General features: G+C 51.5%; 10 protein-coding genes across 10 annotated transcripts; 7 read left to right on the forward strand and 3 right to left on the reverse strand.

Moving 5' to 3' along the window:
- Positions 1-1773: 1773 nt before the first annotated feature.
- On the forward strand, positions 1774-4434 carry BO88DRAFT_430273 (choline/carnitine O-acyltransferase; the record flags this gene model as incomplete). The annotated part of the gene is made up of 4 exons (XM_025709234.1): positions 1774-2155; positions 2232-2261; positions 2319-4241; positions 4307-4434. The coding sequence occupies 4 exons, from the start codon at positions 1774-1776 to the stop codon at positions 4432-4434; spliced, it is 2463 nt and encodes an 820-aa protein (XP_025557412.1).
- Positions 4435-7213: 2779 nt separating this feature from the next.
- BO88DRAFT_430274 (uncharacterized protein) lies at positions 7214-8117 on the reverse strand (the record flags this gene model as incomplete). The annotated part of the gene is made up of 4 exons (XM_025709235.1): positions 7214-7295; positions 7453-7518; positions 7683-7805; positions 7978-8117. 4 exons carry the CDS (start codon positions 8115-8117, stop codon positions 7214-7216), a joined length of 411 nt encoding a protein of 136 aa, XP_025557413.1.
- Positions 7939-12872, forward strand: BO88DRAFT_198336 (putative jumonji family transcription factor). The gene is made up of 4 exons (XM_025701848.1): positions 7939-8381; positions 8443-9529; positions 9592-10648; positions 10776-12872. Exons 1-4 carry the CDS (start codon positions 8124-8126, stop codon positions 12742-12744), a joined length of 4371 nt encoding a protein of 1456 aa, XP_025557414.1. The 5' UTR covers positions 7939-8123; the 3' UTR covers positions 12745-12872.
- A 2073-nt stretch (positions 12873-14945) lies between these two features.
- BO88DRAFT_409046 (putative GABA permease) lies at positions 14946-16918 on the forward strand. Its single transcript, XM_025707855.1, has 3 exons — positions 14946-15269; positions 15350-15910; positions 15974-16918. Exons 1-3 carry the CDS (start codon positions 15166-15168, stop codon positions 16875-16877), a joined length of 1569 nt encoding a protein of 522 aa, XP_025557415.1. The 5' UTR covers positions 14946-15165; the 3' UTR covers positions 16878-16918.
- A 646-nt stretch (positions 16919-17564) lies between these two features.
- Positions 17565-19117, forward strand: BO88DRAFT_458799 (acyl-CoA-binding domain-containing protein; the record flags this gene model as incomplete). The annotated part of the gene is made up of 4 exons (XM_025711069.1): positions 17565-17580; positions 17691-17804; positions 17906-18013; positions 18084-19117. 4 exons carry the CDS (start codon positions 17565-17567, stop codon positions 19115-19117), a joined length of 1272 nt encoding a protein of 423 aa, XP_025557416.1.
- Positions 19118-19610: 493 nt separating this feature from the next.
- BO88DRAFT_409049 (coiled-coil-helix-coiled-coil-helix domain-containing protein) lies at positions 19611-20627 on the reverse strand. The gene is made up of 3 exons (XM_025707856.1): positions 20129-20627; positions 19906-20038; positions 19611-19807 (listed from the first exon to the last, which is right to left on the reverse strand). Exons 1-3 carry the CDS (start codon positions 20320-20322, stop codon positions 19709-19711), a joined length of 426 nt encoding a protein of 141 aa, XP_025557417.1. The 5' UTR covers positions 20323-20627; the 3' UTR covers positions 19611-19708.
- A 218-nt stretch (positions 20628-20845) lies between these two features.
- On the forward strand, positions 20846-22906 carry BO88DRAFT_409050 (putative nucleoporin). Its single transcript, XM_025707857.1, has 4 exons — positions 20846-20891; positions 20990-21811; positions 21864-22519; positions 22571-22906. Exons 2-4 carry the CDS (start codon positions 21151-21153, stop codon positions 22679-22681), a joined length of 1428 nt encoding a protein of 475 aa, XP_025557418.1. The 5' UTR covers positions 20846-20891; positions 20990-21150; the 3' UTR covers positions 22682-22906.
- Positions 22907-22975: 69 nt separating this feature from the next.
- Positions 22976-23316, reverse strand: BO88DRAFT_458802 (uncharacterized protein; the record flags this gene model as incomplete). The annotated part of the gene is made up of 4 exons (XM_025711070.1): positions 22976-23013; positions 23067-23133; positions 23219-23250; positions 23304-23316. The coding sequence occupies 4 exons, from the start codon at positions 23314-23316 to the stop codon at positions 22976-22978; spliced, it is 150 nt and encodes a 49-aa protein (XP_025557419.1).
- A 204-nt stretch (positions 23317-23520) lies between these two features.
- Positions 23521-25562, forward strand: BO88DRAFT_409051 (transcription factor SPN1). Its single transcript, XM_025707858.1, has 4 exons — positions 23521-24362; positions 24416-24498; positions 24546-25024; positions 25082-25562. The coding sequence occupies exons 1-4, from the start codon at positions 23789-23791 to the stop codon at positions 25329-25331; spliced, it is 1386 nt and encodes a 461-aa protein (XP_025557420.1). The 5' UTR covers positions 23521-23788; the 3' UTR covers positions 25332-25562.
- A 175-nt stretch (positions 25563-25737) lies between these two features.
- Positions 25738-27110, forward strand: BO88DRAFT_409052 (HIG1 domain-containing protein). Its single transcript, XM_025707859.1, has 2 exons — positions 25738-25859; positions 25922-27110. The coding sequence occupies exons 1-2, from the start codon at positions 25819-25821 to the stop codon at positions 26670-26672; spliced, it is 792 nt and encodes a 263-aa protein (XP_025557421.1). The 5' UTR covers positions 25738-25818; the 3' UTR covers positions 26673-27110.
- Positions 27111-27205: the final 95 nt, after the last annotated feature.

A 27205-nucleotide genomic window follows, 5' to 3' on the forward strand; every position in this document is an offset into this window, starting at 1 on the left:
CCCGTGGGCTAGAGCAGGTGCACGGCGTGACTTGCTTTCCCTTTTTTTTTTTTTTTTTTTTTTTTTTTTCTGCTTCTCTTCATCTGTGAATATTTATTTGTTGCTTTTTATTTGATTTTCTTATGGTTTGGGCTCAATGAGAGACAACATGACTCGTTGGCCTTAGACTAGATGATCTTCATTTCTTGTGTGATTATGATTCGGGTATATTGCAAAGCGGGTGTGTGGATATGGGGCGCCCCTGATTTAGAATCGGTACTTGCTTCGGGATGACAAAAGCCAAAATGATGAGACCTTTTTCCATGACACCCGGCCATGATTGTGTGTGGAGAGATGAGATGTAGGTCAAGTACTATAGTGTAGGTAGTAAGAATTTCAGCGGGTAGTCCTGTGTCCAACCCCATCTCTATCACTATCTCTATCTCTCCTATCTTCTTATCTAGTCAGAGCGGCTGTCCCGCCCCACCCACGTGACTGCAGCCTGTGGTGTCATTTTTCGCCGTCTGAATAAGCCCAGGTGATTACCTCTTTTGGGGGGGAGGAACCGACTTTGGAGAGAGAATCTGGCAGCTTCTCCTCCCCGCAACCAGACTTTCCAGCAGTCTCCCTTCGTCCGAAAACGTCACCAATTGGTCTGCTCTCGTCCAGGATTATCGCCACATGTTCCAATCCTTGTCCTAGCAGTTGCTTCCAGGCGCTATCGACCAGGATTCATCTCGTTAGAGCCCTTCCATCACTCATTAAACTACTGTCTAATGCGGTCACTGCAGTTGACCCGTCTGTACCACTTCACCTAAACTCAGCTGGGTTGTGCTTCTCTATTGGCTGTGCCCTTCCAATCCCGAGTACGTGTCTCTACTTAGTGCTACTGTGCTAGTAGTCTTTTTTAGCACTTGTTCCTACTGCCTTCTCTCTCTTTCTGCCTGGGATTCTCGGCTTCACATGATCGTCTCCCCCCCGCAGTTCCCATCTCATCCTCTCTTTGGTACTGCCACAGGAACAACGCTCAGCACCGGATGGGGCTCTCCGCACATTCCTCCTGACCTTCTCTTCTCATCTTTTCTCTCCTTGAGGTGTCGATAAGTACTTATATTGATTCTCAAATGCTTAGGTAGCTACAGCAGTGCGTTCGCGCATTAGAACTCTCCCGCCTCCACCTTGTACGGCCCACCGGGCCTATCGCGCATATCTCTTGGCAGACCAGTTGAATATACTTCCCTCTGCCCCTCTAACCAGACATCATCCGTTCCCCCGATATCCCGTTTACCTGCTTGCCTTAGGCGCAGCTGCGGACGGTTAGGCCCGGCGAGCTGGTCCACTGTGGTTCGAGCCTTTCATCTAGGCGTAGTTTGGTCGCTTTCCTAGTGTTGGCAGCTAAGCTGTAAGTGTCCCTTCCTCCGTCTAACTCCCTTTATCCCGAAGGTACCTTTGGGTTCCACCCCACGGCCAGCAGTTGCTCCCCGGGTATCATTGCGAAACGACGAATTGTTTCCCCCTTAGTGGTCTCTACCTATATATGATACCATTTTCGCTGCACAAGTCTTCCATATGTTTCTCTCGAACCCATGCCTTTTGACCCTTCATGATCACATCTTCCTCGTGACGTGAGCCGTGGTCATGAGATAATCCTTCGGCGCTCTAATACTGCCCTGCCAATTTATCATAATATCTATCACAACATCTTGCCTCCCCCGTCAATTCCTATATTATCCATCTGTCTTTTCCATAGATTCCATCACACGTCTCCAGGACGGGCTGCATTGTGCTGACACCATGTCCTACTCGTCCGTAGCAGTTCGCCACTTCACGGCCCCTAAGTCTCTGGGAAGCGCAATGGATTCTCTTCGTTCGAACTCAACACCGGAGACCAAGATCAAGCCGTCTTCGGGCCCTATGTCAGTGAATGGAGGCACATCAGAGCCACCAAAGAAAGGCTTGACCTTTGCGAACCAGGATTCGTTACCAAAGTTACCAATTCCAGACCTTGAGCAAACATGCAAGCGATACATTGAATCGTTAGCCCCGCTACAGACACTCCGAGAGCAGGAGGAAACCAAGGCAGCTGTGCAGGACTTTCTCAAATCAGAAGGCCCTATTCTGCAAGAGAAGCTCAAGACCTATGCCTCGTCAAAAACAAGCTACATTGAACAATTCTGTATGTCATCAGACATTGAAACTTTCCCCCATGCCTTTCTATGTTATCTTAGGCTGACTAATGCTGCTCATTGCAGGGTACGACTCTTATTTGAACTATGACAGCCGTAAGTGAAAACGTGCTTCAAGCCTGGGGATTTACTGTACTGATTTGCTGTATCTAGCTGTTGTGCTGAACTTGAACCCATTCTTCCTGCTGGAAGATGACCCGACCCCTGCGAGGAACAATCAGGTTACGAGAGCAGCTTCACTCGTTGTCTCTGCCTTGTCGTTTGTCCGTGCCGTGAGGCGGGAGGAACTTCCTCCCGACACTGTCCGGGGTACGCCTCTTTGCATGTATCAGTACTCTCGCCTATTCGGAACAGCGCGTGTCCCGACCGACAATGGATGCGTGATAAGCCAGGATCCCCATGCGAAACATATTGTTGTCTTGTGTCGGGGTCAGATTTACTGGTTCGATGTGCTGGACGACAACAGTGACCTGATCATGAATGAAAAGGATATTGCGGTTAACCTCCAGGTCATCATTGGAGATGCAGAACAGACACCCATTCATGATGCTGCGAAGGGAGCGCTTGGTGTGCTGAGCACAGAGAACCGCAAAGTTTGGTCGGGATTGAGAGATATCCTCACCAAGGATGAAGGGTCGAACAACGCAGAATGTCTCAATATCGTGGACACGGCTTTGTTCGTTCTGTGCTTGGATTACACTGAACCACACAACACGTCGGAGCTTTGCGCCAATATGCTCTGCGGAACGAGCGAAGTGGTCCGAGGTGTGCAGGTCGGCACTTGTACCAACCGGTGGTATGACAAACTCCAGATCATTGTGTGTAAGAACGGCAGTGCAGGCATCAACTTCGAACATACTGGCGTAGATGGCCATACGGTACTCCGGTTTGCCAGCGACGTCTATACGGACACCATACTCCGCTTTGCTCGGACGATCAACGGCCAGGCACCGACCCTCTGGGCGACCTCCAGCCCTGATCCTGCGAAACGCGACCCTCGAAGCTTCGGCAATGTCAGCACAACACCCCGCAAGCTCGAGTGGGATATGGCGCCCGAGCTCAGCATCGCTCTGCGGTTCGCCGAGTCCCACCTCTCCGATCTCTTGCAGCAACATGAGTTCCAGGTGCTCGACTTCAAGGGATATGGCAAGAATTTCATCACTTCCATGGGATTCTCCCCGGATGCATTTGTTCAGATGGCCTTCCAAGCAGCCTATTACGGACTCTACGGCCGCATGGAGAACACCTACGAACCTGCCATGACTAAAGTCTTCCTACACGGTCGAACTGAAGCTATCCGGACGGTGACCAACGAATGCGTCGACTTTATTAAGACGTTCTGGGGAGACAACCCGGCGGAGCAAAAGGTGAGTGCGCTGCGAAAAGCGACCGAGAAGCATACCGCCATCACGAAGGATTGTTCGAAGGGTCAGGGACAAGATAGACATCTTTATGCGCTGTACTGCCTGTGGCAACGGTCCTTTGATGACGGCGCGTCGTCCGCGAACAACAGCGTCATCAGCAGCTCCAACGGGTACACTAGCCCTGTGGAGACCGCGTCCATTGAATCGCCCAAGTCTTCCACATCGTTGTCGGAAGATGGACTGTCATCCAATGGCTACAGTGTGCGTGGGGTGCGCACCATGCCCGCAATCTTCAGCGACGCTGGCTGGGATAAGATCAACACCACCGTGCTGTCGACCTCCAACTGTGGTAATCCATGCCTACGGCACTTTGGCTTCGGGCCCACGTCTGCAGATGGCTTCGGCATTGGCTACATAATCAAGGACGACTCAATTTCGTTCTGCGCCTCGTCTAAGCATCGACAGACTGCGCGTCTGATGTACACGCTGGAATCGTACCTGATGGAGATCCGAAAGCTGCTGCGCACGGTCAACCACCGGCCTGCCAGCCCGCGCACGAGCAGAGCACGCGAGATGGAGATGATTGCCGAGCGGCTCCAGGGCGATCACCGCCGGGGCCGGATCGTCCGGGGAGACCCGGGCCAGCTGCATCGGGGTGCCGAGACACCCACGACGGACAGCGGAGAACTGGAGGATGATGGCATGGGCGGATGTAAGTGCACCTTTGGAAGTGTGTTCCCTTGCGTTTAACGACACAGCTACTGACCACCGAATCAGATGGGTTCTTCGATGCAGGGATGCTGCTCCACGCGCTCAAGGGGCTGAATGCAGACCGGGAGCGGGGCACCGAAAAGCCCGAGAAACGTCGGTTTGTCGGGAAGAAGTTGCGGCTGAATGATTATTGAAGCTGCCTTGGTGTAGGTATGGATAGATGAGCTGGCGTGGTCTGCTAAGGTCCATGCATTGTGATTAGTTTCTTATTTTTCCGTCACTCATGCTCCTGATTTAGCCATGATGGGTGTTCGGCGTATATACAACGTGATTGATACCAATGCGATAGATGATTTGCAGCGTTGAAAGTTCCCCACCATCTCTTTTGGATGAGATGCATAAACCTTGGGTGCCATACACCGCATCCACAACCAGATGGCGATGAAACAGCTGTCTGTCCTACCTACAGTAGTAGTACTCCGTACATCCGTTCCGCACGCCGCTAGCCGACGCAGACCACGCCACGCACGCGCCCCGGTTGAGTTTTCATTTCCCGGTGCATAGTAGAATTGACTTAGTAGTTTAGTCTGTTATGGATGTTAGTAAGTCGTCACAACGAATGCGATTAAAATTAATCAGCTTGCACGATCTCGATTGTCTCCATCAGAACCGGCCCGGTAACATACCTTTAATCTCGCTAGGTTGAGACTTAGAATCATGCCACTGGAAACAATGAGACACGTAGACTATACTAGTACTATTTACTTTACATTCAGGCCATTACGGGATCCCCAGTCTCTTTTTTTCCCGACACGCAAATCGACGAATGAAGAAAGAAAGAAAGATTTGTAGAACAACTAATCAATTTATTTTGTGATTATCTCTATTTGAATGTGGTTCTGGATGGACGGATGGATAAATGGATGGATGGGTGCCAACTGACCCTCCCTCCCGATTACGAACGATTTACCTGCTGGGGAGCCAATCACGAAGGGTTGGGTGAATCTGCCAGTGTCAGTTGTTAGGTAGTAAGGGTGGTGGTTGTTCACGCCACCCGCTAAGGTAGTAAGTAAGTAAGTAGATTTGTGCCCAACGCTGTCTTGCATATTGCATGGTGCATACATACATACTTACTTACTATTCACTAGTAGTAGAGTGGACTTGCATTGGGTCAGTTGGATTATTGGGTTATTGGGGAGGTCTGTGTCTGGGGTTGGAGTAGGTAGCCTATCGGTTTTTGGTGATAAGAGTGCCTAAGGTAGTATCTCTGCATATGGGTGTTATGGGAAGAGTGAAGACGTTGGAGTTGGGTCTGTGTACTGGTAAATAGTTGTAGGGTTTGGGTTGGCGTTGGGGGTATGACTAGTACTAGTCTACTAAGTACGGAGTACAGCCAAGGTAGCTTGTCGTGCATATGCATGTGTATATATGTACGTGTAGGTATGTATGTACGTATTTAAGTAGTAGTAAGTAGTAAGCATGTATGTCGGTCGGAAAGGAAAGATTATTCCTTTTCGTATGTGACTGGTGTGTGATGGTTGCTGGATGGTGTTGCGATGGCATCAGTGGTGATGATGGTGATGGTGTATAATAGATACGAGTGTTGTTGATATTCATTCCGGTGTGTTGGGCTACCACTACTACTGCTATTTAGGTTTGAGTTTGGTTATATTGTTTTACGAGGTCAGATATGATCATGTTATATGGTGTATATGTACATGTAGTATTCGATTTAATGTAGGTACATGGTTTATTATTGCATTTAGGATCAGCTTATGTGTGTTACCTGCCTAGCTGGTAAATTCATTCCCACGGTAACATATCCCGTCTGTCTATCTTCGTCTATCCTAATTAAACTTCCCATAACAAAGACATACCTCTAGTCTAGTCTAGTTATTATTCAGTAATAAATCAAAAAGCCGCCTTTACCACCGGCTAAATAACCATCCAATAATACTCTCGGCTGGTGAGATCATACCGATCAGACCCCTTCCTGTTAGTGTTAACTAAACCAACTTAGTTCGACCATTTGATCTTCACTAAGACAGAACTTACTACTAGTCTAACTACTGCAGTACTAGGCGTAAGTAAGGAAGTCAAAAAGTATGCACTATGCAGTTGTTTTCTGCTTCCAGGGAATTTCTGCCGGGTCCGCCGCTATCCGAATTTCGCCAAAAATGCAAAAATTAGGCCCAGTCATTTTTCGTTTCTGCACAGCCTACAGCGTGCTGATGTCTACCGCGTGGTGTATTCTGCGTCCCACAGTAACTTTTTTCCCCCAAACACACACACACACACACACACACACACACCTATTTTTCTTTTTTTCGCCCCCGGTATGACGCTAACCGTAACGGGCACTGGTTGCTTGTGTCTGATCCCGGCCAGTCATGTGCTGCACGTGATTCTTCCTGGCGGCAACTCGTTCGGACATTTCCCAGAAGTTGTCTGAAGTATTACACATAGAAGAAACCAAGTACTACTACTACGATACGACGAATAAGGCTACTACTAGATAATCATCTCTCCCATATCTGTTTACGGGGAGAGAAAGCTCATTCTTTTATTTTTTTTTTTTTTTATTTACTTTCACTTTTCTCGGGCATATTATAAAGTGAGTATTTTAAATTCCCTCATACTATTATCTCTCTCTGTACTTGGTTTGTTTCATGTCTTGTCTGCCTGTCTGCCTGCATTTCCCGACACCGGAGACGTGCTGAGATCTGCTCGCGGCCGGAACCAAATCATTACGTGCCTTGACTCGACTGAGTATCGCGCCCGCGGAGTTGGTGCCTTAAGCAGTTCGATTTTCAGGCGCTCAGGCTGCAGGTTGGTTGGTTGCTGCTGTTACTGCTGTTACTGCTATTCCTTGTACTGCTACTAGACTGGTTCAGTGCAGTCAGTGCAGCTCTCACCACTTTCTACCAATCTGTTGCATTTCCACACCCTCATTTCCCCTTCAATCTTTCCTTACTATTTCCCAAGAAAGTCAGTCAGGCCATCGTCGCTCTGGCCCGGATCCACAGCTTGGACCGTCCGACGTGACGCTGGATTGCTGGGATTGGCCATTCCGCCTTCCCTTTCCCTCTTCTGCTATTTCCCCCTGCCTTCTGCTTGCTTCCTGCTTTTGCTGCTAGCGTCCAAAGTTCCCCATCGGCCCTGCACTCGTTGGCGAACGAACTTCCTTTTTGCTGCTTGGTCCTGCACCACACGGCAAATCTTCTCGCTCCGTTGCCCTCAAACCGGAGGAGGGGCTTGCTTGACCTGACTTGCGCTCTCTCTACCAATGCTGTGTGGTGATACTGCGCTGCTGATACCGATCTCATCATCCACTTGCTAATTTTACTTCCACCCACCCGTTCCACCCGGTCCCTATCTTTATCGCTTTCCCTGCCTGTGTTTTTCTGCTGCTGCTGCTGCTTGCTTCGCATGATCCCTATACCCAGCAATTCGTCTCTGGGAGCTCGGATCATCCAGCCTTGCAGTCCACCAACCCTTTCTTCCTTCGTCATCACTACTACCACTACCACCACTACCACTACTACTACTGCTACCACCACTGCTACTACTACTACTACCTCTCTTATCTTGTACCCCCAATACCCAGTTCCGTTTCGCCAGCCTTAATAATCCTTCCTTTTATTCTATTCTATTTTCTTTCCCTCCTTTACCTCGTCGGAATTCAAACTGCGACAAGAATTACCAAGAAGGTTCCTGCGCCATATTGACCGATCTACAGCACAAGTCCTTTCCGAACTCTTAACGTCCTCTCCCCCGACCGCTGGGATTCCCTCTCCTGCCGTCGATCAGCGGTCGCATATTCCGACGACGGCATCCTTATCGACTTCCGACCAATTTCACCCTTCGTTCTTCCCATCTTGAGATGATGGCGGCAGCGCTTGATCAACCCCTTTTTGACCCGATCGCCGGCGCTCCGGCGACCGATGCAGCCTCAATCACGCCTCCCCAGAGCGTGAACGGCAAGAAAGAGGTTCCCGATGGAGTTCCGTCAGAGCTCTCCGATCTCGAGCTCGATCCCAATGTCAACGGCGCCCAGGAGATACCATCGGTAGAGGCGGACGATGAGGAGATCGAGCCGGACCATTACTACGGCGGCGGCAAGATTCCGGTGTTCAAGCCGGTGAGTCCTCCACCATATTACCCATCCTGGCCAAGGTTTGGGCTAATGGGCATCTCAATAGACTATGGATCAGTTCCGCGACTTCCAATCGTTCATCAACAAGGTCGAGGAGTATGGCATGCGCTCTGGAATCATCAAAGTTATTCCTCCTAAAGAATGGTATGGCTCGGCGCTTTTGCGGACAGACGCTCATGGCAGGACGCTAACCGATGTGACCGACTTTAGGACTGATTCCCTACCTCCCCTTGATGAAGCCGTTAAGAAGATCCGTGTGAAGAACCCGATTATGCAGGAATTCCATGGCTCGCACGGAACGTACACACAAGCGAACATCGAGAGACAAAGATCATACAATCTACCCCAGTGGAAAGCATTGTGTGAGGAAAGCAGTCACCAACCACCTGCGCGAAGAGGTGAACGGCGCCGGAACCAGGACCGAGTGACCCGGGCTCCTTCTGCTCCCAAAACCCAGACCGCTCGATCGGATTCTCAGAAACGTCGTGCTGGTCCTGGTCGCCCGCCGAAACGGGCAAACCAGGTAAAGGTCAAGGAAGAACCGCCAGCCGACGAGGGCCTGGACAAGATCAAGCCGGAAGGCCCGCCAACACCCGTGTCTCCCGAATCGAACCCCGTCGAGGCGAAAAACGAGGAACTGAGCGACGGCGAATCCTTGCCCGGCCCGAAGCCCAAAGGACGACAACCCAAGTCTGTCACATCTCGCAGAAAGCACAACAAGGGCGATGCGATCGATTACGTGGACGAAGAAGCCTTCCAAGACTTTGATTATCGCATCGATGATAGCCAGGATTACACCTACGAAAGATGCGAGGAGCTTGAGACCAACTACTGGAAATCCCTGATGTTCAACAATCCCATGTACGGTGCCGATATGCCGGGATCTCTTTTCGATGATAACATTACGACTTCATGGAATGTCGCCCGATTACCCAATCTGCTGGATGTCTTGGGACAGAAGGTGCCTGGTGTCAACACGGCGTACCTTTATCTGGGAATGTGGAAAGCTACTTTCGCATGGCACCTGGAGGATGTGGATCTCTACAGTATCAACTATATCCACTTCGGTGCTCCCAAGCAGTGGTACAGCATCTCTCAAGAAGATGCTCCTCGCTTTGAACAAGCCATGAAGAGTAAGGCTCCATCCCCGAAGTCAGATGTTGGGTAGGCCGTGACGCTAACGTTGACTCGATAGGTATCTGGCAAAGTGACGCCAAGAATTGCGACCAATTCCTCCGCCACAAGACCTACCTTGTTTCGCCGAATCTGCTCAAGTCCCAGTATGGCATCACAGTGAACAAGTTAGTGCACTACGAGGGCGAATTCGTCATCACCTACCCTTATGGATATCATTCCGGTTATAATTTGGGGTACAATTGCGCCGAGTCGGTCAACTTCGCAACGGAGAAGTGGCTCGATTACGGCCGCGTGGCCAAGAAGTGCAACTGTGAGGCCGATAGTGTCTGGATCGATGTTGACGAGATCGAACGGAAGCTTCGGGGCGAAGCTACTCCGGAGTATTTCGGCGAATACGAAAGTGATCTTGACGAGATCGAAGGTGCGTCGGATCTCTTGACGCCTCCCCGCAGTGTTCCAGAAAAGACATCTACGCGTGGGCGGAAGCGCAAGAATGATGGTGAAACCACCAAGGCGAAACGCATGCGGGTCGCCATGGATGTTCCCAGAAAGATACCATGTGTCTTGTGTCCCAACAATCTGGATTATGAGGACCTGTTGCCGACCGAAGATGGCAAGTCCCATGCCCACCGTCGCTGTGCCTTGTACACCGAAGAGACCTCCATCCTCCGCGATGAGTCTGGCAAGGAGGTGGTGTGTGACGTGGATAAGATCCCCAAGGCCCGCATGGGTCTCAAGTGTCTTTTCTGTCGTGAAGTGCGTGGGGCATGCTTCCAGTGCAACTTTGGCAAGTGTACACGGTCATACCACGCTACCTGTGCACTTCTGGCGGGTGTGCAGGTGGAGCAGGGTCAGATCGCCGTGATTGCGGACGATGGGAACCAGTACTCGATCCCCAGCGTGGACCTTAAGTGCAAGTACCATCGCCAGAAGAAGCCGTCCTGGATGGCTAGCGGCGAATCCCCCGACTATGATCGCAAGCTCATTCAGACGGCACGGGGCTTGGTGGCTGGGGATCTGGTGCAGTTCCAGGCGGACAAGGAAATTAACGGTGCGATTGTGCTTCAGAACCGACCGGAGGAACGCACGTTACTGGTCAAGGTGCTGCCACGAGGGTAAGTTTTTTTTTTTGGTGCCCCACGAAGAGGCTGCATGAAGAGCCCCGCGGGCCTCCATCATTTGTTTGGAGATTACCCGATCGGGCAAGGATGATATCGCAGGGGCTAACCGTTCGATGTGCAGGGACGTAATTGAGTTACCGTACCGGTGGATGCTGGTTGTTCGCAGGAGCAACTTCTCACCGCTGGCTCCAGGTACCAGGCCATTACCAGCCCACTTGGCCCGCAAACCCGAGGCGCGGAAGGAGTTGGAATCGGCAGTGCCGGTGGCAGGAAATCCATTTGGCGATGGGCGATCTCCGTATCAGTGGGCCGAGTTCGAGACGGTGGACAGCACTAATCACCCTAACCACCAGTCCGCCCCACCATCCACGCAGGTCGACCTCAGCAAGAGCGAACAGATCTGGTATTACCTGGGCGAATCCTCCACCGAGTGTAGGGCACAGTATACGCACAGCCCTAGCGTGCCTATCCACAACCCGCGCGCGAATTTCCTGGACAGCGTCAAGTCGCTCGGCGCCGTGATGGCCCGACTCCCCTCCTCCTACCCCCACCATCTCGCTCCGCCTCATCATTATGCTGGTGCTGGTGTTGGTGCCCCTCACCCTCATCTCCTGTCTCCCTTGACCGCCTCTGCTGCTGCTGCCGCCGTTTCTGCTGCTGCCGCCACTACTGCTGCTGCTGCCACGACCACCAACTCCTCCGCCGCCGCCGCTGCTGCTGCTGCCGCATCCCGCCGCCCTTCCCTGTTGCAGCACGCTCCTCTTGCCCCTCCTCGTCCTGCGCCTCCCACTGCCTCCTCCCCTGCTGCGATGCCGTCTGCTTACCGATCCTTGCCAACTCAATCAGCCCGCCATGCTCCGTATCCCCAGGTCACCAAATCTCATCATCATCAATCCCTTTCCCGTCCGCAGCAACTTCACAATCACCTTCACCATCAACAGCAGCAGCAGCAGACCCCCAATAATCTCCCCGCCAATAATTTCGCCAATGTCAGAGAGCTCATTGCTCGTCGTCGCTTGGCCCAGATTACCGACCATGCCAATGTCTTCGCCGGGTATACCATTGTCAGCCCGGAGTTGGTCGTAGAGACCCTCTTGGGCCCAATGGGCTCGGTACCACCGCCGACCGGGTTGGAGAAATTGGAACTGGCCATGGCTCAGCAGCGAGTGCAGCCTCGGGCACCGGATGGAACATTGTTGCCGCTGCAACCCCTCAACATGCGGTCCGAGGAGGTGACACGGTTGTTGCAGATGCTCCGGTTCTCGCTGGTGAGTCATCGGGATCGGCTGGACGTGCTGCAGAAAAAGGAGTCGGAAAACATCAAGCAAGAGTCCGCCAACGGAGGTAGCCTGGCCGCCACTAAGTTGCCTCGCAAGTATGCCTACCTTGAGCAGCAACGGGAGCAGGTTCCGACCGTCTACCAGTCCCCATACGACATGCCCTCCGGGTTTACGGAGTATGCTCAGAAGACCTTTGGCCTGACTCCCTGCCAACCCGAACTGCCCAAGCCCTCTTTGGCAAATGACTACTTTGCCAGCCTCTCCCCAGAGGATCAGGAAAAGATTCTGAAGACGTGTGGCAGTTTCGTTCAGCGAGCCATCGAACGGTCGGCTAGTCACAGCCGCCAAAGCTCCGCCTCCAACCTCCGGCTAGCGTCAGCGCTGGCACAGCAGACCGAGAACCCGACCATCGACATCACCACAGTCGAGGACATGCCATTCCCCAACCTCGATTTCCCGCTGCATGCCGATTCTCCATGCTCGAGTTTCAGTCGGTCGCATCTGCGGTTCCAGTCGCCTAATGACTTTACCAATCACGGGACCGAGACCCATCACGACCACCATGACCTCTTCGGGGACCAACAAGCCAACACAAGGTTCTGGCAGCATGGGCCTTGGGCAGCGGGTGATGGTAACACCCCCAACGAAGAGACCCGGCCGTTCTTTGGACCCCATGAACGGCTGAAGCATGACTATGCTTCCTCAGATATCTCTCTGGGCCGTGGTGGCCCGGGTTCTTTGCACTCCGTCGACATGGCCGGCTTTGGCCTGGATGGAACGGACGACATCTGCAACGTTCTGAGCCCATGATGCTGGGGGCCGTGCGTGCGTGACCTCATTGTATTTGGCGTGCTATTATCACTGCATCAACATGTAACGACTTATCTGGATTGACGACTGCATGACTGGGCGTTTGCGAATTGTTTTGCTTGTTTTCATTTTCCCATTTCTGTGCTTTTGAACGGTTCCTTTCGTGATCACTTGGGTGATGATCATTGACGACGGAGTTGAAGCTAGCTGGCTGGTTGCGACTCAACTTGAGGCCTTGTCTACTGGAGGCCGTGCATGATCATGTTTTCATTGTCTGCGAGGGAGTTGATTGAAGTGGTGAAGGCGAAGGAGTTCAGTATACAGAATCAAGGAGAGCGACCGGCTGGCCCCCCTCAAAAAGTGGCGGTGGGCAAGTCGGCCAGGTGGCCATCCGCCATATCCAACCCAACGCCAGGCGTTCTTGATGCCCGGGCTGGCCCACCCACCGCCGTTCCCGCGATCATTTGTTTCCCCCGTCGATATCCATCCCTCTTCCCTGCTTTCGTTGCCCCAATCTTCCCTACCATCTACCGTGCCCCCTGTCACCTTTCCTCTGCCTGCCTGGACCCTCTCCCTACCTTATCTCTGTCTGTTGGAGAGCTATTGGGGCCTACTTTCGCCCCTCTACTTCTGGTCCGCACGTACACTAGACATGTCACACACACAAAAAAAGAAAATCACAAAAGACAAACACAAAAACCTCCATTTCGATATCAATGGATTTTCTCCTGCGAAGATGATGGACTTGTCTCTGTTATAGTGAACCACTTTCCCCCTGTTTGATACCCCCCACCTACATGCCCTTCCCCTGTGTTTTCCTATTCGTTCGGATCTTACCCTCTCGGTCGACCTGATGTGTTTGTTATCCCCTCCCCCTCATGCCCGCTTTCTCCCCCCGCATTTTCTCTATCTTTATTCCGTGGCGCTCATCCTTGCCCGATGCCCTGTTTGAGCGCTGGAGTCCGACAAGAGGCTCGAGTGTTGCTGGTGAGGGGTGGCAATGGATGTGGCAGCCGTCACTTACTTAGTAGTAGTGAGTGACAAGACACCAGCCGTGATGTACGTTGGAAATGGATAGTTGTGAAACTCTGAAATAGCTAGAAATCATACTATTATTTGACCCGAGGAAGAGTGCTAGATTTTGTAGTACTATATATATATATATCCTGCCATCACACCAGATATACCCTACAGTATCATACTAAGTACCAGTACTATTTAAACCAGATGTAGTCAATTTAGGCAGTAGTAGTATTCCCTCGTAGACAGACCCAGATCCGGCATCCACTCTGTTACCCCACGAACCAGGCATTTCAGCACCATGGTTCGCAAAAGTGAGGAGCGAGCGGATGTCCCCCCACCCACACACACAGAGGAGAAGGAAAGGAGAGGGGAGAACCGCGCGGAGGCCATGACCCAGTCAGTCCAACTTATCCGGCGGGAACCCTTTCCGAGGCATCAATGCTATAAAATAAGTATTAAGTTGAAGCTTTGTCTCTCGCCCTCGTGTCTGTCTTGGCTAAGTGTCACGAGCCCTAGCTTATGATGTACACGACACTGCAGGAAAGGATGTAGTGGTTCCGAACGTGCAGATGCGGGGAGAATAATATGCATGGATGGATGCATTAAAGAATTAAAGAACCCAGTCAGGGGGGATTGGCTGCACTGAGTACATACATTGTTGGTGATGATGTAGTTAGTTATACGGGTGGTAAGTAGTCAGGTAAGTGGGACTGATGATATCTTCTTCATTTGATGAAGGTTTTCTTAAAAGGTATATACAAATCTGATAAGAAGTATAAAAGATAGGATCAAGTCATCATCGGGCTGATAACTAACTAAATAACTACCTTGTTAACTATCTAACAGGGAGAAATGGGTGTTAATCATGCTTATCAGCGCGGTCTCGGACCGCCGACCACTAGCCCGACACCGGAGGAGTTTTAGTCGGGGAGCTTATCGCGGGGAGGAGGATTCTCATTGGCAAGTGACAATTGATGGAGACTTGACTCTCCATTCAGTTGTTGTCGTTGTCTCTGGTTTGGTGTGGATATCCTGGGTGGATTGTTATGGAATTGACAGAGTTAAAACAGTGTAAGTGCGGGGGATGATGTAGTAGCAGTTGAGTTCAGGAACTGGAAACTGTTGTTCCTCTTCTTCTCTCTCGTTCCTTCTTATTCCCCTCATTTATCCTGCTCGTATTTCCCTCTCCCTCTCCTTTTCCTTGTTTTATTTTCTTCACTCCGCTACTCCCATCCCTTACTTTTTGGGATCTGGATTTACTTTTAATGACGATATGTCTGTCCTAAATTAAAAGACTTGAATTCCTGAGAGATAATTCTAGTGGAAACACAATTACTTGCTTCTTTTTCTGTTTATAAAGAACAGACACACGACTTCTTGATTCAGCAATTGCCCATCATGCGACAACCTTCCATGGACGCCAACGCCGACGAGGCGTTGGCTAGAATGGGCTACAAGAGTGAATTGCCTCGCAATTTGAGTATGATGAGTATTCTTGGCCTGTATGTTTTCCATTCCAGCATATCATACATATTTACTAGTAGGGAGGGGGACATTACTCACGAGATCAATGTATCAACAGCTCCTTCGCCATCATGGCCGCCCCTTTCGGCCTCAGCACCACCCTCTACATCACCCTCACCGACGGCCAATCCGTCAGCGTCATCTGGGGCTGGGTCGTCGTCACCCTCATCTCCATCGCCATTGCCGCCTCGCTGGCCGAGATCTGCGCCGTCTACCCCACCGCCGGCGGAGTCTACTACTGGAGTGCCATGCTCTCCACGCGCAAATGGGCCCCCACCATGTCCTTCATCGATGGCTGGCTCACCCTCGTGGGCAATTGGACCGTCACACTCAGTATCACTTTCTCGGGAGGGCAGTTGATCCTCAGTGCCATTTCGCTCTGGAATGAGGACTTTGTCGCCAATACCTGGCAGACTATTCTCATGTTTTGGGCGGTGATTGGGTGCTGTGCGTTGGTGAATATCTTCTTCTCCAAATGGTTGGATTTGATCAATAAAGTGTGCATTTATTGGACGGCGGGGAGTGTCGTGATTATTCTCGTGACACTTTTGACCATGGCGGATGAGAGACGCGATGCCGAGTTTGTTTTTGCGCATTATGATGCTTCGCAGAGTGGATGGTATGGTTCCCCTATCTATTGTTTTTCCGGGGCTGCTCATGGACTCGTGCTGATAATGTTTAGGCCTGCTGGTTGGGCGTTCTTTGTTGGTCTGCTGCAGGCAGCATACACACTCACTGGATACGGAATGGTGGCTGCCATGTGTGAAGAAGTGCAGAACCCGCATCGGGAGGTCCCCAAGGCCATTGTGCTATCAGTGGTGGCGGCCGGTATCACGGGTCTTGTCTACCTGATCCCCATCATGTTTGTTCTGCCTCCGGTGCAGACCCTTTTGGCTGTGGCCAGCGGCCAGCCTATCGGACTCATCTTCAAGACAGCCACCGGCTCCGCTGGCGGAGGCTTCGGGCTGCTGTTCCTGGTGCTGGGCATCCTAGTATTTGCGGGGATTGGCGCATTGACGGCGGCCAGTCGATGCACGTATGCCTTTGCTCGTGACGGAGCCATCCCCGGCTTCCGACTCTGGAGGAAAGTGAACAAGAAGTTAGATGTGCCAGTGTGGGCCATCATCCTCTCCACCGTCGTCGATTGCCTGTTAGGGCTGATCTACTTTGGGTCCTCGGCGGCCTTCAACTCGTTTACGGGTGTAGCCACCATTTGTTTGTCCATCTCGTATGGCCTTCCCATTTTCATTTGCGTGCTTCGGGGACGCGAAGCCGTCAAGGAATCCAGCTTCTCGCTGGGACGATTCGGATACGCGATCAACATCGTATCCATCTGCTGGATTTGCCTGGCTGTGGTGCTCTTCTGCATGCCCACTTCGTTGCCGGTGGATGCGAGTAGCATGAACTACGCCAGTGTGGTGTTTGCCGGCTTTGCGGCGATCAGTATCCTATGGTATGTGGTGTACGCGCGCAAGCATTTCACAGGGCCACCAATTGCGGACGAGGATATGCCCGGTGTGATGACGGGGAAGCCCATCGATACAGAGAATACTTATGCGGCGCATGAGAAGGAGGGGAAGGAATGAAAGCCTATTAGCGATTTGTTTGTATATAATTAGGTTCGAAGCTATAATGAATATACTACTTATACATTAGCATCTACAAAAAGAAGAAGCTATATTTGATGATAGTATTGTCCATAAAGAAGTCGCTTCAGAATAAGTAAAAAGCATGAATGTAATGGCGCGAAGTATGGTGCATCTAATAGATCGATAGATAGCCGATCAATCACAAGTTGGGCTGGCTGAGCAGCGAGAGGGACTAAACTCCGACAACCGCGGTTCAATCGCTCCCCATCATCCATCAAGCAATCAACCACAACCACCACACCACCGATCTCTCAGCTCGCAGCCTCGCACACTCCCTCCCTCCCAAACAATCCCCACGCGACCAACCAGCTCTATACGCGTGCTGAACCCTACCATATCCAATTCGAATTATATCTCCCCTAAAACCAACTACCACGAGCCCTGCGCGCGCATTCGCTCTCTCTCTCCCTCTCCCTTGGCCGAAATCCGGGGAAGCTCCGACTCCAACACATTCAACACACACACTCTTGCTCGCACCGATAAAACAATACACCACAACGCAACTACTCTCCAATACAGAGACACCACACAGCAAGACACTGATGCGGACCCATCATCGCGCGCACTCCCGTCCCCGTCTGCTCTCATGTTGCTGAAGCCGTCCGACGTCTTGTTCCTCGCACCATGTCGGATTCAGTGGGTGCGTTGATCACCCCGACCTTTACCTACAATACATACTATACTGGATAATTATTGGAGGAGCGAATATTATCTGGGAGGAGATAATGTGCTGATCGATATGATGTCCAGATCGTGTCTTCGTCCATGCCCTTAACACGGTGAAACGCATTCCCCGCACGGGGACCGCTAGACCGCCGGCGTCGGAGAGATTGAAGCTTTATGGCTTGTATAAGCAGAGCATGGGTATTTCCTCCACTTCCATTTTTATACACTGGGGAGTATTTGTGTTACGTTGATGACACTGTAATGGGATATGCTGACGAGGAATTATTTGTGAAATGTAGAAGGCGATGTTGAAGGCGTCATGGATCGACCGGTCGGGAATACCGCGGATGTGTTTATGGAGTGTGAGAAATGGTATACTTCCCCCCTTCTTCTACTCTATGCGATCGGTATCAAAATGCTAATAGCAAATATAACGTAGGGACGCATGGCACGCCTAACGAGGTCTCTCCCGCACAGAAGCCAAACGACGCTACATCTCCACCCTCATCGAAACCATGCATAACTACGCTTCCCAAACAGCCGAGGCAAGGGAACTCGTCGCAGAATTGGAATTCGTCTGGGATCAGATCAAATCCAACCCGTCTTCGTCGTCTATGTCGTCGTCTCAGGGCCTGGGGAGTCCGGTGGCTTCGGCGGCAGCGGTGTCCATACGGGATCATGCACGGATTCAGCAGCAGCATCAGCAGTTCCACCAGTCTAGTAATAGATTGACTCGTCCGGAGTATGAGCAGTTACTTGCTACCACGGCTAGAGGGAGAGGGAGTGAGAGATTACGGGTGTTGAGTCCGGTTAGTCAGGCGGAGTCGGGGTTTCGACGACAGATGGAGGATGAACCACCTGAAGAGGAAGAAGACGAGGAGGAAGAGGAGGAAGTGTACGCAGAAGCGCAAGATAATCTATTCGAAAATGAAGACGACAACGACGAAGAAGAAGAAGAACATATGGAGGAAGAAGAAGACTACAACAACAACACTCACGACCGTCACGAATCGCATGACTATCATCAACAACAACAAGGGTACAACTTCCCTTCCCACCAGGAGGAAGACTACGATCACGATACTACCCTAAGTCGAAGACAACGACGACGACCACCACAACCACCCCCGGACGACTCCAAACGCTGGCGTCGCACCGTCGAGCAGGCCTTGACGACCATGACCGCCGAGATCGCCGCCGTGCGAGAACAACTGGAAGCGCGAGCGCTAGCCCATCGTCGACGAACAGGCCTGTGGGCCTGGTTAAAGTGGTTGGTTTGGGTCGCTGCACGGCAGATCATGGTCGATTTGGCGTTGCTCGGTATGCTTCTGATCTGGATGAGGCTGCGGGGAGATCGCAGGTTAGAGGAGAAGTTGAAGGTGGGTTGGGCGGAGGTGAAGACAAGGTTGGTCTTCTTGATGCTGTTTAGGAGGGTTAGGAGGGTAGTGGTGTCCGCATCTCCTACGTCTTCATCTTCATCTTCATCTTCGTCTGGTGATAAGGCCTCCTGAGGTTCTTTCTGCCATCATTTCTTTCTTTTGTCTTTTCTGGTACATATACATATATACCTTTTCTTCTTCTCATCTCTTCTCTTTCTTATTCTTACTTATTATACCTATACCTATACCTCTTTCTTTTATTATTTATTTCTTTTGTTATTGTGTCAGGCTGATTATTAGAGGTTGTCTGTCTACTTCTCTATTTCTTTCTGAGATATTCTACTTCATTGCAGTGGTTAGCTGCCTGCATTTTCTGCGGTGTTCTGGTTGTACACTTTTGTATTCTAGGTGATTTACAGTCTATAGATCTGGAGCCTGGATTATAGTGTATGCATCATTATCATCTGATATCATTCATATCTATATCTATAGCAACTCAACAGCAATCATCTTACTACGTAGTATCCAAACTGACTGACTCGGAACCAATGACATTCCTGATATGCTAATATATACACAAACAGACGTCAACCAGAGAGACGGAGAAGAAAAACAAAAGGAAAACACCGGAATACAAAAGACACGTTAAGTTAGTAGTAGTGGTTCAGTTAAGAAAAACACAATGATATATGCTCCCCTCAAAATATTTCATTTTGTATTTCTTTAATATTGCCGACCAGGCCAGTCGGAGTAGATCTGCTTGGGGCGCAAGTGCACGGGGACGACGTTCTCGGGGGTTCCGGGGATTTCCTTCTTCAGGCCCTATACCATTCAATTAGTATTGGTTTGTAGTATACGGACCAGAGTTGAACCAGAAATGGAAATCAATCAGGTATAAAGGTATGAAGGAGGAAACGCACCAGCTTCTCGAAAACACAGCTGTTCAGCTTCATCTCCTGCGCACGGCACTCCCAGAGCTTGTGGTTGTTGTTCTCGAGGCACTCCCAGTGAGCGGTGAACGACTTCAGGCAGTGGGTGTTGATGTCCTTGATTCTGCAGATCCGTTGAATCAGTATTCCTTCCGCGGTGATTCATCGCTCAATGGCCCTCTGAAAGCCAATGGAACAGAGCATGGGAACATACACGCTAGCCGCACAGCGCGTCACCTTTCTACCCTCCTTCAGACAGTCCAGCTCTCCGCGCCCGTTCGACTCGTCCTTGCACTTCATGAAGTCGTCGTTGTAGGGCTTGCAGCGGTCTCCGATAAAGTAGGCCGCGCTGTACAGCGGCGCCGACGTAGCACCGATCTCCTCCACCTTGGGGATGTGATCGGGCATGGGGGTCGTGTCGACCAGCACCTGCTGGTTAAACCTGAGGTAGTCATTTCCGTTAGAAAGAGCTGGTCATTGTTCAATTGCGTTGCGAGTATGTATGTATGTATGTATGTGTCGTATTATATGTCGTGGTGGTGTAGTAGTCAAGGGTAACCCGTGGAAGTGGTCGATTGGGGGATTGGCAGGATTTCAACGTACTGGGGCTCTCTGGACGCCATGGTGACCGCTGGGCGTAGGACTCAATGGACCGGATCTGGGGGGAGAAGTCGAGGAGAGGGGGATCGAATTGATGGAGATGGTTCGCCGGGTCCGAGTGGAAGGTGAAGCTGCGAGTTTGGAAGGAGTGGTTTTTGCTCGTTGCTGATTGGTTGGGATGGCTGGGTTAGGTAATCTGCTAATGGCCTGTACTCTCAGGCATCAATGGGTAGCTGGCTGTTTCTTGCCTCAGGCATGAAGGAGCTCCACACGTGACCGTAACCGTGCGAAAAACAAAGCTTCCCGATGGACTCACGCCAGCATTGCCCGGCTGTTGTTGATGCCGCGCACTGCGCTTACATTTCTGCTGCTTGTCTGTGGGTATCCCCTCTATTTCCTCGTTGGACTTGGTTGTGTGTTGTGGACTAGTCGCATCATTGCACCTGCTAATTCTTACACTGTTGACATTCAATAGAGATTCGGTATTTACCGACTTGGGTTCAATTGGGTGTTATTGCGCCTTCGTTGCGGAGTGACCGACCTTATTTATTTCAATTGTTCCTTCCACTACCGTGTTGCTCTCAATATCGCCTCTTATCTTCCTCGCCATTTAACCTAAGCACAACGCAACTCGCAATGTCTCTTTTCGGTCAAGCTGCGGCCCCGTCCACGGGCGGCGGCCTCTTTGGACAAGCCAACAACACCGCAAATAAGCCCAGTCCCTTCGGCGGAGGTGGTGGTCTCTTCGGAAATACCTCGACGACAAACACTACGCAGCAGAACACCACGGGCGGATTGTTCGGAGGTGCGACGCAGACTCAGCAACCGTCGGGAGGAGGTCTCTTCGGCGGCGCCGCGAACACGCAGACTCAGCAGCCATCCGGCGGACTGTTCGGCCAAACCGCGACCCAACAGAAGCCAGCCGGGGGTGGTCTTTTCGGAGGATTGGGGCAGACGCAACAGCCCCAGCAGCAACAACAGCAGACTACTGGAGGGAGCTTGTTCGGGCAGAAACCCCTTGGAGGAGGTGGAGGCGGGTTGTTCGGTCAGCAACAGCAGTCGCAGGCGCCGCAGCAGCAGGGTGGTGGTCTGTTTGGTGGGTTGGGTCAGACGCAGCAGCCTCAGCAACAGCAGCAACAACCGAGTCTGTTCGGAGGCTCTCTACTAGGAGGACAGCAGCAGCAACAGCAACCGGCGCAGCAACAGCAGCAGCCCCAATTGGGCCAGACTCAGATGGGTCAGTCGACGGCACAGCTCGGTTCGAGTCTGTGGGAGCCGGGCCGTGCAGTTACCGGAGGTATGTTGAAGATGATTTCAATGCTATATGTTAGACATGCTAATGGTTGTAGTCCACCGCACCGTACCGATGCAGATTCAGATCGTAAAGGACAAGTGGGATGCGTCCAGCCGTTCCTCGCCCTTCCGCGCGTACTTGTATAACAATGTCGGCGACGAAATGGCACCATTTTACCAGCCGGGTCCGGAGGACGATGACACAAAATGGGAGGATGCGCTGCGGAAGCGGCCCGATTCGGGATATGTGCCTGTGCTTGTCAAGGGCTTTTTCGAGCTAGGCAAGCGCGCACAGCGCCAGAAGGATTTCCTCACTATGATGCAGACGCGACTCCACGAGATCAACAACTGCCTGTCGGATCTGCTGTCTCGGCACGATCTGAAAATTTCGGTCAAGATTGCCGACTGCCGCCGGAAGCACCTCGTCCTCAGCAAGCGGTGTCTGGCCCTTGCGGCCAAGACGCAGGTGCTGCGGAATCGCGGTTACGCCATGGATGACGCGGAGGAGGAGCTGAAGAAGAAGCTCAGCCAGCTGGAGCGGTCGGTCTTTGACCCGTCACTGAACGGACGGGCGGAGGAGATCTGGGCGCGCATGCTGGCGATCCGGGAGCACTCGAGACGTCTACAGCAGGAGATGGAGCGGGCCGGGCCCAGCGCGGCGGCGCAGGCGGATGACGAGCTGGACGAGCAGACGATGAAGACGGCCAAGAAGGTAAGTCGCTTACCTCCGGTCATGGTTATTACATATGCTAATAATATCTAGATATTGGATGACTACCACACGCAAATCCAACACTTGCAGAAGGAACTCGAAGCAGTGAGAAAGGACTTTGAGGAGGCACAGAAGCTTCCCGGGGGAGCCGTGAACCACTGATGCTGTTGATGCTTGATTGCGATTCCATCATATTATGAATTGAGGGACTGTCTGGTTGTTTGGCTTGTGCTGTTTGGAGCATGGAGTTTATAGGAGCTGGTATCCGCACGTCTTGCACACGAGACGTGGTTTAATAGAGCATAAAAAGTAACCGTGACAGCTGGTCATTTGAGATTCATATTCATTTCTGCAACTCGAGATGTACAATATAATACATTATGCGATGCCCTTCCTTCCTATCCCTTGTATGCATTGTGTGTTGTAAAGAGGAAAACAAAAGTAGTCGACACGCGATTACAGGAACTTCTTGACGAAGTCGATGGCGAAGGGAGCTGTTCGTTTGTTAGTTCGTAGAACAGGATTCTGGGGCATGCGAAGAACTCACAAAGGTAAAGCAGGATACCACCGGAGACAGCCATGCGGATGGTCTGGTTAGCCTGGACCTCACCGGCCTAAAAAGGAAGAAAAATAGAATGTCAGTATGGTATGTTCTGCTCGGGGTCGATGATGACGATGAAGAGGAATTGGGTGAAATACTCTGATCTCCTCCTTGGAGAGCTGTTCCTGGCCTGGTAACAATTAGCATGAAACAATTATTTTGATGATAAGAAATCCGACTCACCTGGAGCGAACATTGTGATAGTGGTTTATAGGTGAAGGGTTAATGGAGAGACAGATAGATGTATGTTTTAAGAAATGATGAATGGGTTGAATAACTCTCTAGTTAATGAATGAATGAATGGGTTTCGATTCTGCCGCGCACAGACCACCGCGGAGGCGGAATCTGCTTGCATCGGGTCTTGCTTGCTTCAACTTCTTGCGCGGTTGCTCGGTGTTACTACTTACTAAACCTGCCATTTCATTTCGCTTTTTCTCTCTCTCATCTTTCTTTCTCATTACCTTGATTGTCGCTCAAGGAATAACTCGTCTCAGCATATACAGTGTACAAACAGAACTGGAATCCCGGCAAATAAGGTGTTGAGAATCGATCTATCCCATCTACGCTTCACGAAACCTGGTCTAGCCGACCCCGACCACTCCTCATCAGGGGAGAAAGTATTATAATCACCCAACCCACCCACAACTGCCATATCACAAGACACAATCATGTCCGAACCGCGCAGTCCCGAGCCCGAGCTCAAGCCCGCCGCTGAAGTGGATGAACAAGAACAACAACAGGAAGCGCCCCCGACGCCCGGCGGCGACGCCGTTTCCGACGAAGAACCCGCTAAGGAGGTAGAGGCGGAGGCAGAGCCAGAAGCCGAAGAGCAACAAGAACAAGAACAAGATCAAGGAGAAGAAGAGGCCGCGCAAGACAATGGTGGCGACGATGATGACGATGACGACGAAGACAAGATCTCCGACGACGAATCGATCCTTTCGGAAGTCGACGAAGCTCAGTTCGAGGACTTCGATCCCGAGAATGTCGACATCGAGGACCGGCCGCAGCTGGCGATCGATGAGGATAACTTGAAGCTGATCGGACGGCATAAGCGGAAGCGTACTGAGGGCGGGGATGAAGAGCGCTCGAAGAGGAAGAGAGAGGGACGTCGCGAGAAGAAGAGTCGCAGGATGAGGGAGTTGGAGGATGGAGGCGCGAGTGATGAGGAGAAGGCTAGTCGGAGGAGAAAGAAGAAGGAGGCAGAGATTGCGGAAGAGGAGTTGTTGGATCCGGCTACGAGTATGTTTCTTACTGCTGAAGATGGCATGGATGATGCTAATTGCTATGTTTAGGACGGCGAAGAGCGCTTGATCGCGCGATGGACGAGGCGTTGAAGAAGCCGACCAAGAGACGGTTTAGAAAGGCTGATGGCATTGTATGTTTACTTCTATTACTTTGCTGGGTGATGGCTGACTCCAACAGGACCTGGAACAAATGGCCGATGCTGAAATCGAAGATATGCGCAAGCGCATGACCCACGCCGCGCAGATGGACGCTATCAACCGTCGCGAGGGCAAGCCTGCCATGCACAAGCTGAAGATGCTTCCTGAGGTGGTCTCGCTGCTCAACCGCAACCAATACGTCAACAGTCTGGTCGACCCCGAAATCAACCTGCTGGAAGCGGTCAAATTCTTCCTGGAGCCCTTGGATGATGGTTCCCTGCCGGCGTACAACATTCAGCGGGATCTGATGACTGCGCTGGGCAAGCTGCCGATCAACAAGGAGGCTCTGGTTGCCAGTGGTATCGGCAAGGTCATTGTCTTCTACACGCGGAGCAAGCGTCCAGAGCCCGGCATCAAGCGCATGGCAGAGCGCCTGCTGGCCGAATGGACGCGCCCGATCCTCCAGCGCAGCGATGATTACTCGAAGAGGGTATACCAGGAGGCTGCCTTTGATCCTACGTATGTTCATGCCTTACTCAGACCCTACTACCTCGAATGTATCACTGACTGGAACAGTAAACTGAGCACGACACGCCCTCAATCGGTACAGGCCACTGCTGCAGAGGCTCGTGCCCGTGAGCTACTGCCTCCTCGTCTGGCGAACCGCGCGCGCGCTGACATGACTCACACGAGCTATACGGTGGTGCCGCGACCGACGATGGTACAGGAGAGCAAGTTTGCGCGACCTCTGGGAGCGAGCGGCGAGGATCGCTTCCGTAAGATGCGGGCGCGGCAAATTGCGGCGAGCAAGGGATCCCGTCGTTGAAGAAATTTCATTCCTTCAATTATTAATTCTTTATTCTTCTGGCTGTACCTTTTTTGTTCTATTTCCTTTTCCGATCTCATATGTATGTCAGGTTTAATTTCGTAGATTTTTCGGGTGACGGCGCAGGGCGGAATGTGTATCATTGGATCATGCCATAGCGAATGGGAAGGCACTAGATAAACGGTCGGGCGTTCTCGCGCGAGACGCAGCTTACAAAGTAGAACAAAGCCGTAAAAACGGTTGCAATTCGGCGACGCTATCCAAAATCCCGGGCAAACGCCGGATGGTCCGAGTCTCTGCCGCAGACCCCGGGCGTCCAGATCGTACGTCACCCGGGCTTTGCACGTATTTCTAGCATCATTCACCCTCTGCTTTTCTTCCCTTCTTCAATTCTCTCTCCTCCCCCCCACAAAAAAGCATTCAATACATACATATCTACCTCCATTGCAATCAATTACATACAGCTTCTTCACATAAAACCCTCACAATGAAGATCCTCACCAAAGAAGAAGAAGATGCCCACTACCGGTACTTCCGCCCTCCCCGCCACCCAATTTTCGAACCAAGTAACTAACCCAGCAATTTTCCAGCGAGGTCGTTAAGGGCGGTACTATCGGTGGTCTCATCGGTCTGGTAGGCGGCGCAGCCGGTGTTCTCGCCGCCACTAGGCGCTACCAAACCATCCGCAACCTCACTCTCCCCATGAAATCCTTCCTCGTGACCTCCTCCGGTACCTTCGTGGGTATCATCAGCGCCGACCACGCCTCCCGCAGCTTCGAAGCCCAGCGCAACGCCAGTCGCCAATGGTACGAGAACCGCGAGGAGCGTCTCCGCCAGGAGGAATTGTCGCAGCTCTCCACGCTCGATCGCGCGCTTCAGTGGGCCCGCCGCGAGAAGTACAAGATTGTCGGTGCCACGTGGGTGGCTAGTATGATCGGTAGTTTCGCCATGGTCAACCGGAATAAGCACCTCAGTGGATCACAGAAGTTGGTCCAGGCCAGAGTTTACGCTCAGGGCTTGACCCTCGCTGTGTTGGTGGCTAGTGCGGCCTTTGAGATCCAGGATCAGAGGAAGGGCCGTGGCTTGTTGCAGGATAAGGTGAAGGCTGAGAGACAGGCTGCTGAGGAGAGGAAGAATGCTGAGCAGGAGCACACGGGTGATCTGTGGAAGGATATGGTTGCTGCTGAGGAGGACCGGTTGAGGAAGAGGAAGATGAGTCTGTCCGAGTCGGATTACTTGCATCCTCATAATGGACAGGAGAAGAAGGTTGAGGAGGTCAAGGAGGAGAAGGAAGAGCCTAAGAAGGAGGCTGCTGAGGCGAAGGAGGAGAAGAAGGAGTAAAATGGTTTGACGAGTGTGTGGTTGATTCTTGTTTATATATCTAGACGTGGTTGGGCTGGCCTTGATCACTGGTGTATTTGTTCTTTTCACATCTGCTGTTCCTTTTGCCAGTTTTCTTTATGGGGTTGGATACACTCTTCACTCTGGATATAATGCGGCGGATTGGTTGCTATGCTAGACTTGGACGAAAAGTGATTATGACTGATTGCGAATGGTACATGTCACATCTTTGAGTCTATATTTGAAGTATCGATCTTATCTACAGCCCACATGGATTATGGAGCTATAAGTCGATCAGTTAATCGGACCGGGGCTTCATGTAGTAGCTGCCACTATAGACAAAGTTCCCACCCTATTGGATATGATACCTTCAGATTACATGGGTTCCAGATCTAGATTGCTGAGCTGATTGATGGCCATGTCGCCACAATGGCAGAGGATAGAACATGTTACTAATCGAACACCACTTTCACTCACCATTGAATTAGAAATGCACTGGGTCATTTCATGCCAGGTACTGCTTACCAAGTCTT

Source organism: Aspergillus vadensis (genome assembly GCF_003184925.1).
Source record: "Aspergillus vadensis CBS 113365 unplaced genomic scaffold BO88scaffold_38, whole genome shotgun sequence".
NCBI classification, from domain to species: domain Eukaryota; kingdom Fungi; phylum Ascomycota; class Eurotiomycetes; order Eurotiales; family Aspergillaceae; genus Aspergillus; species Aspergillus vadensis.

Excerpts from the sequence above, each read along its gene's own strand:
- BO88DRAFT_409046 (XM_025707855.1), top strand. The coding sequence starts at position 15,166 with ATGCGACAACCTTCCATGGACGCCAACGCCGACGAGGCGTTGGCTAGA. Across the intron at positions 15,270-15,349 it reads ATGATGAGTATTCTTGGCCT|CTCCTTCGCCATCATGGCCG; the intron begins GTATGTTTTCCA and ends ATGTATCAACAG. Across the intron at positions 15,911-15,973 it reads GATGCTTCGCAGAGTGGATG|GCCTGCTGGTTGGGCGTTCT; the intron begins GTATGGTTCCCC and ends GATAATGTTTAG.
- BO88DRAFT_198336 (XM_025701848.1), top strand. The coding sequence starts at position 8,124 with ATGATGGCGGCAGCGCTTGATCAACCCCTTTTTGACCCGATCGCCGGC. Across the intron at positions 9,530-9,591 it reads CTTTGAACAAGCCATGAAGA|GTATCTGGCAAAGTGACGCC; the intron begins GTAAGGCTCCAT and ends TTGACTCGATAG. Across the intron at positions 10,649-10,775 it reads GTCAAGGTGCTGCCACGAGG|GGACGTAATTGAGTTACCGT; the intron begins GTAAGTTTTTTT and ends TTCGATGTGCAG.
- BO88DRAFT_409052 (XM_025707859.1), top strand. The coding sequence starts at position 25,819 with ATGAAGATCCTCACCAAAGAAGAAGAAGATGCCCACTACCG. Across the intron at positions 25,860-25,921 it reads GAAGAAGATGCCCACTACCG|CGAGGTCGTTAAGGGCGGTA; the intron begins GTACTTCCGCCC and ends GCAATTTTCCAG.
- BO88DRAFT_409049 (XM_025707856.1), bottom strand. The coding sequence starts at position 20,322 with ATGCCCGATCACATCCCCAAGGTGGAGGAGATCGGTGCTACGTCGGCG. Across the intron at positions 20,039-20,128 it reads ACGCGCTGTGCGGCTAGCGT|AATCAAGGACATCAACACCC; the intron begins GTATGTTCCCAT and ends ACGGATCTGCAG. Across the intron at positions 19,808-19,905 it reads GCTGTGTTTTCGAGAAGCTG|GGCCTGAAGAAGGAAATCCC; the intron begins GTGCGTTTCCTC and ends TGAATGGTATAG.
- BO88DRAFT_409051 (XM_025707858.1), top strand. The coding sequence starts at position 23,789 with ATGTCCGAACCGCGCAGTCCCGAGCCCGAGCTCAAGCCCGCCGCTGAA. Across the intron at positions 24,363-24,415 it reads GTTGTTGGATCCGGCTACGA|GACGGCGAAGAGCGCTTGAT; the intron begins GTATGTTTCTTA and ends TGCTATGTTTAG. Across the intron at positions 25,025-25,081 it reads GAGGCTGCCTTTGATCCTAC|TAAACTGAGCACGACACGCC; the intron begins GTATGTTCATGC and ends TGACTGGAACAG.
- BO88DRAFT_409050 (XM_025707857.1), top strand. The coding sequence starts at position 21,151 with ATGTCTCTTTTCGGTCAAGCTGCGGCCCCGTCCACGGGCGGCGGCCTC. Across the intron at positions 21,812-21,863 it reads GGGCCGTGCAGTTACCGGAG|TCCACCGCACCGTACCGATG; the intron begins GTATGTTGAAGA and ends TAATGGTTGTAG. Across the intron at positions 22,520-22,570 it reads CGATGAAGACGGCCAAGAAG|ATATTGGATGACTACCACAC; the intron begins GTAAGTCGCTTA and ends AATAATATCTAG.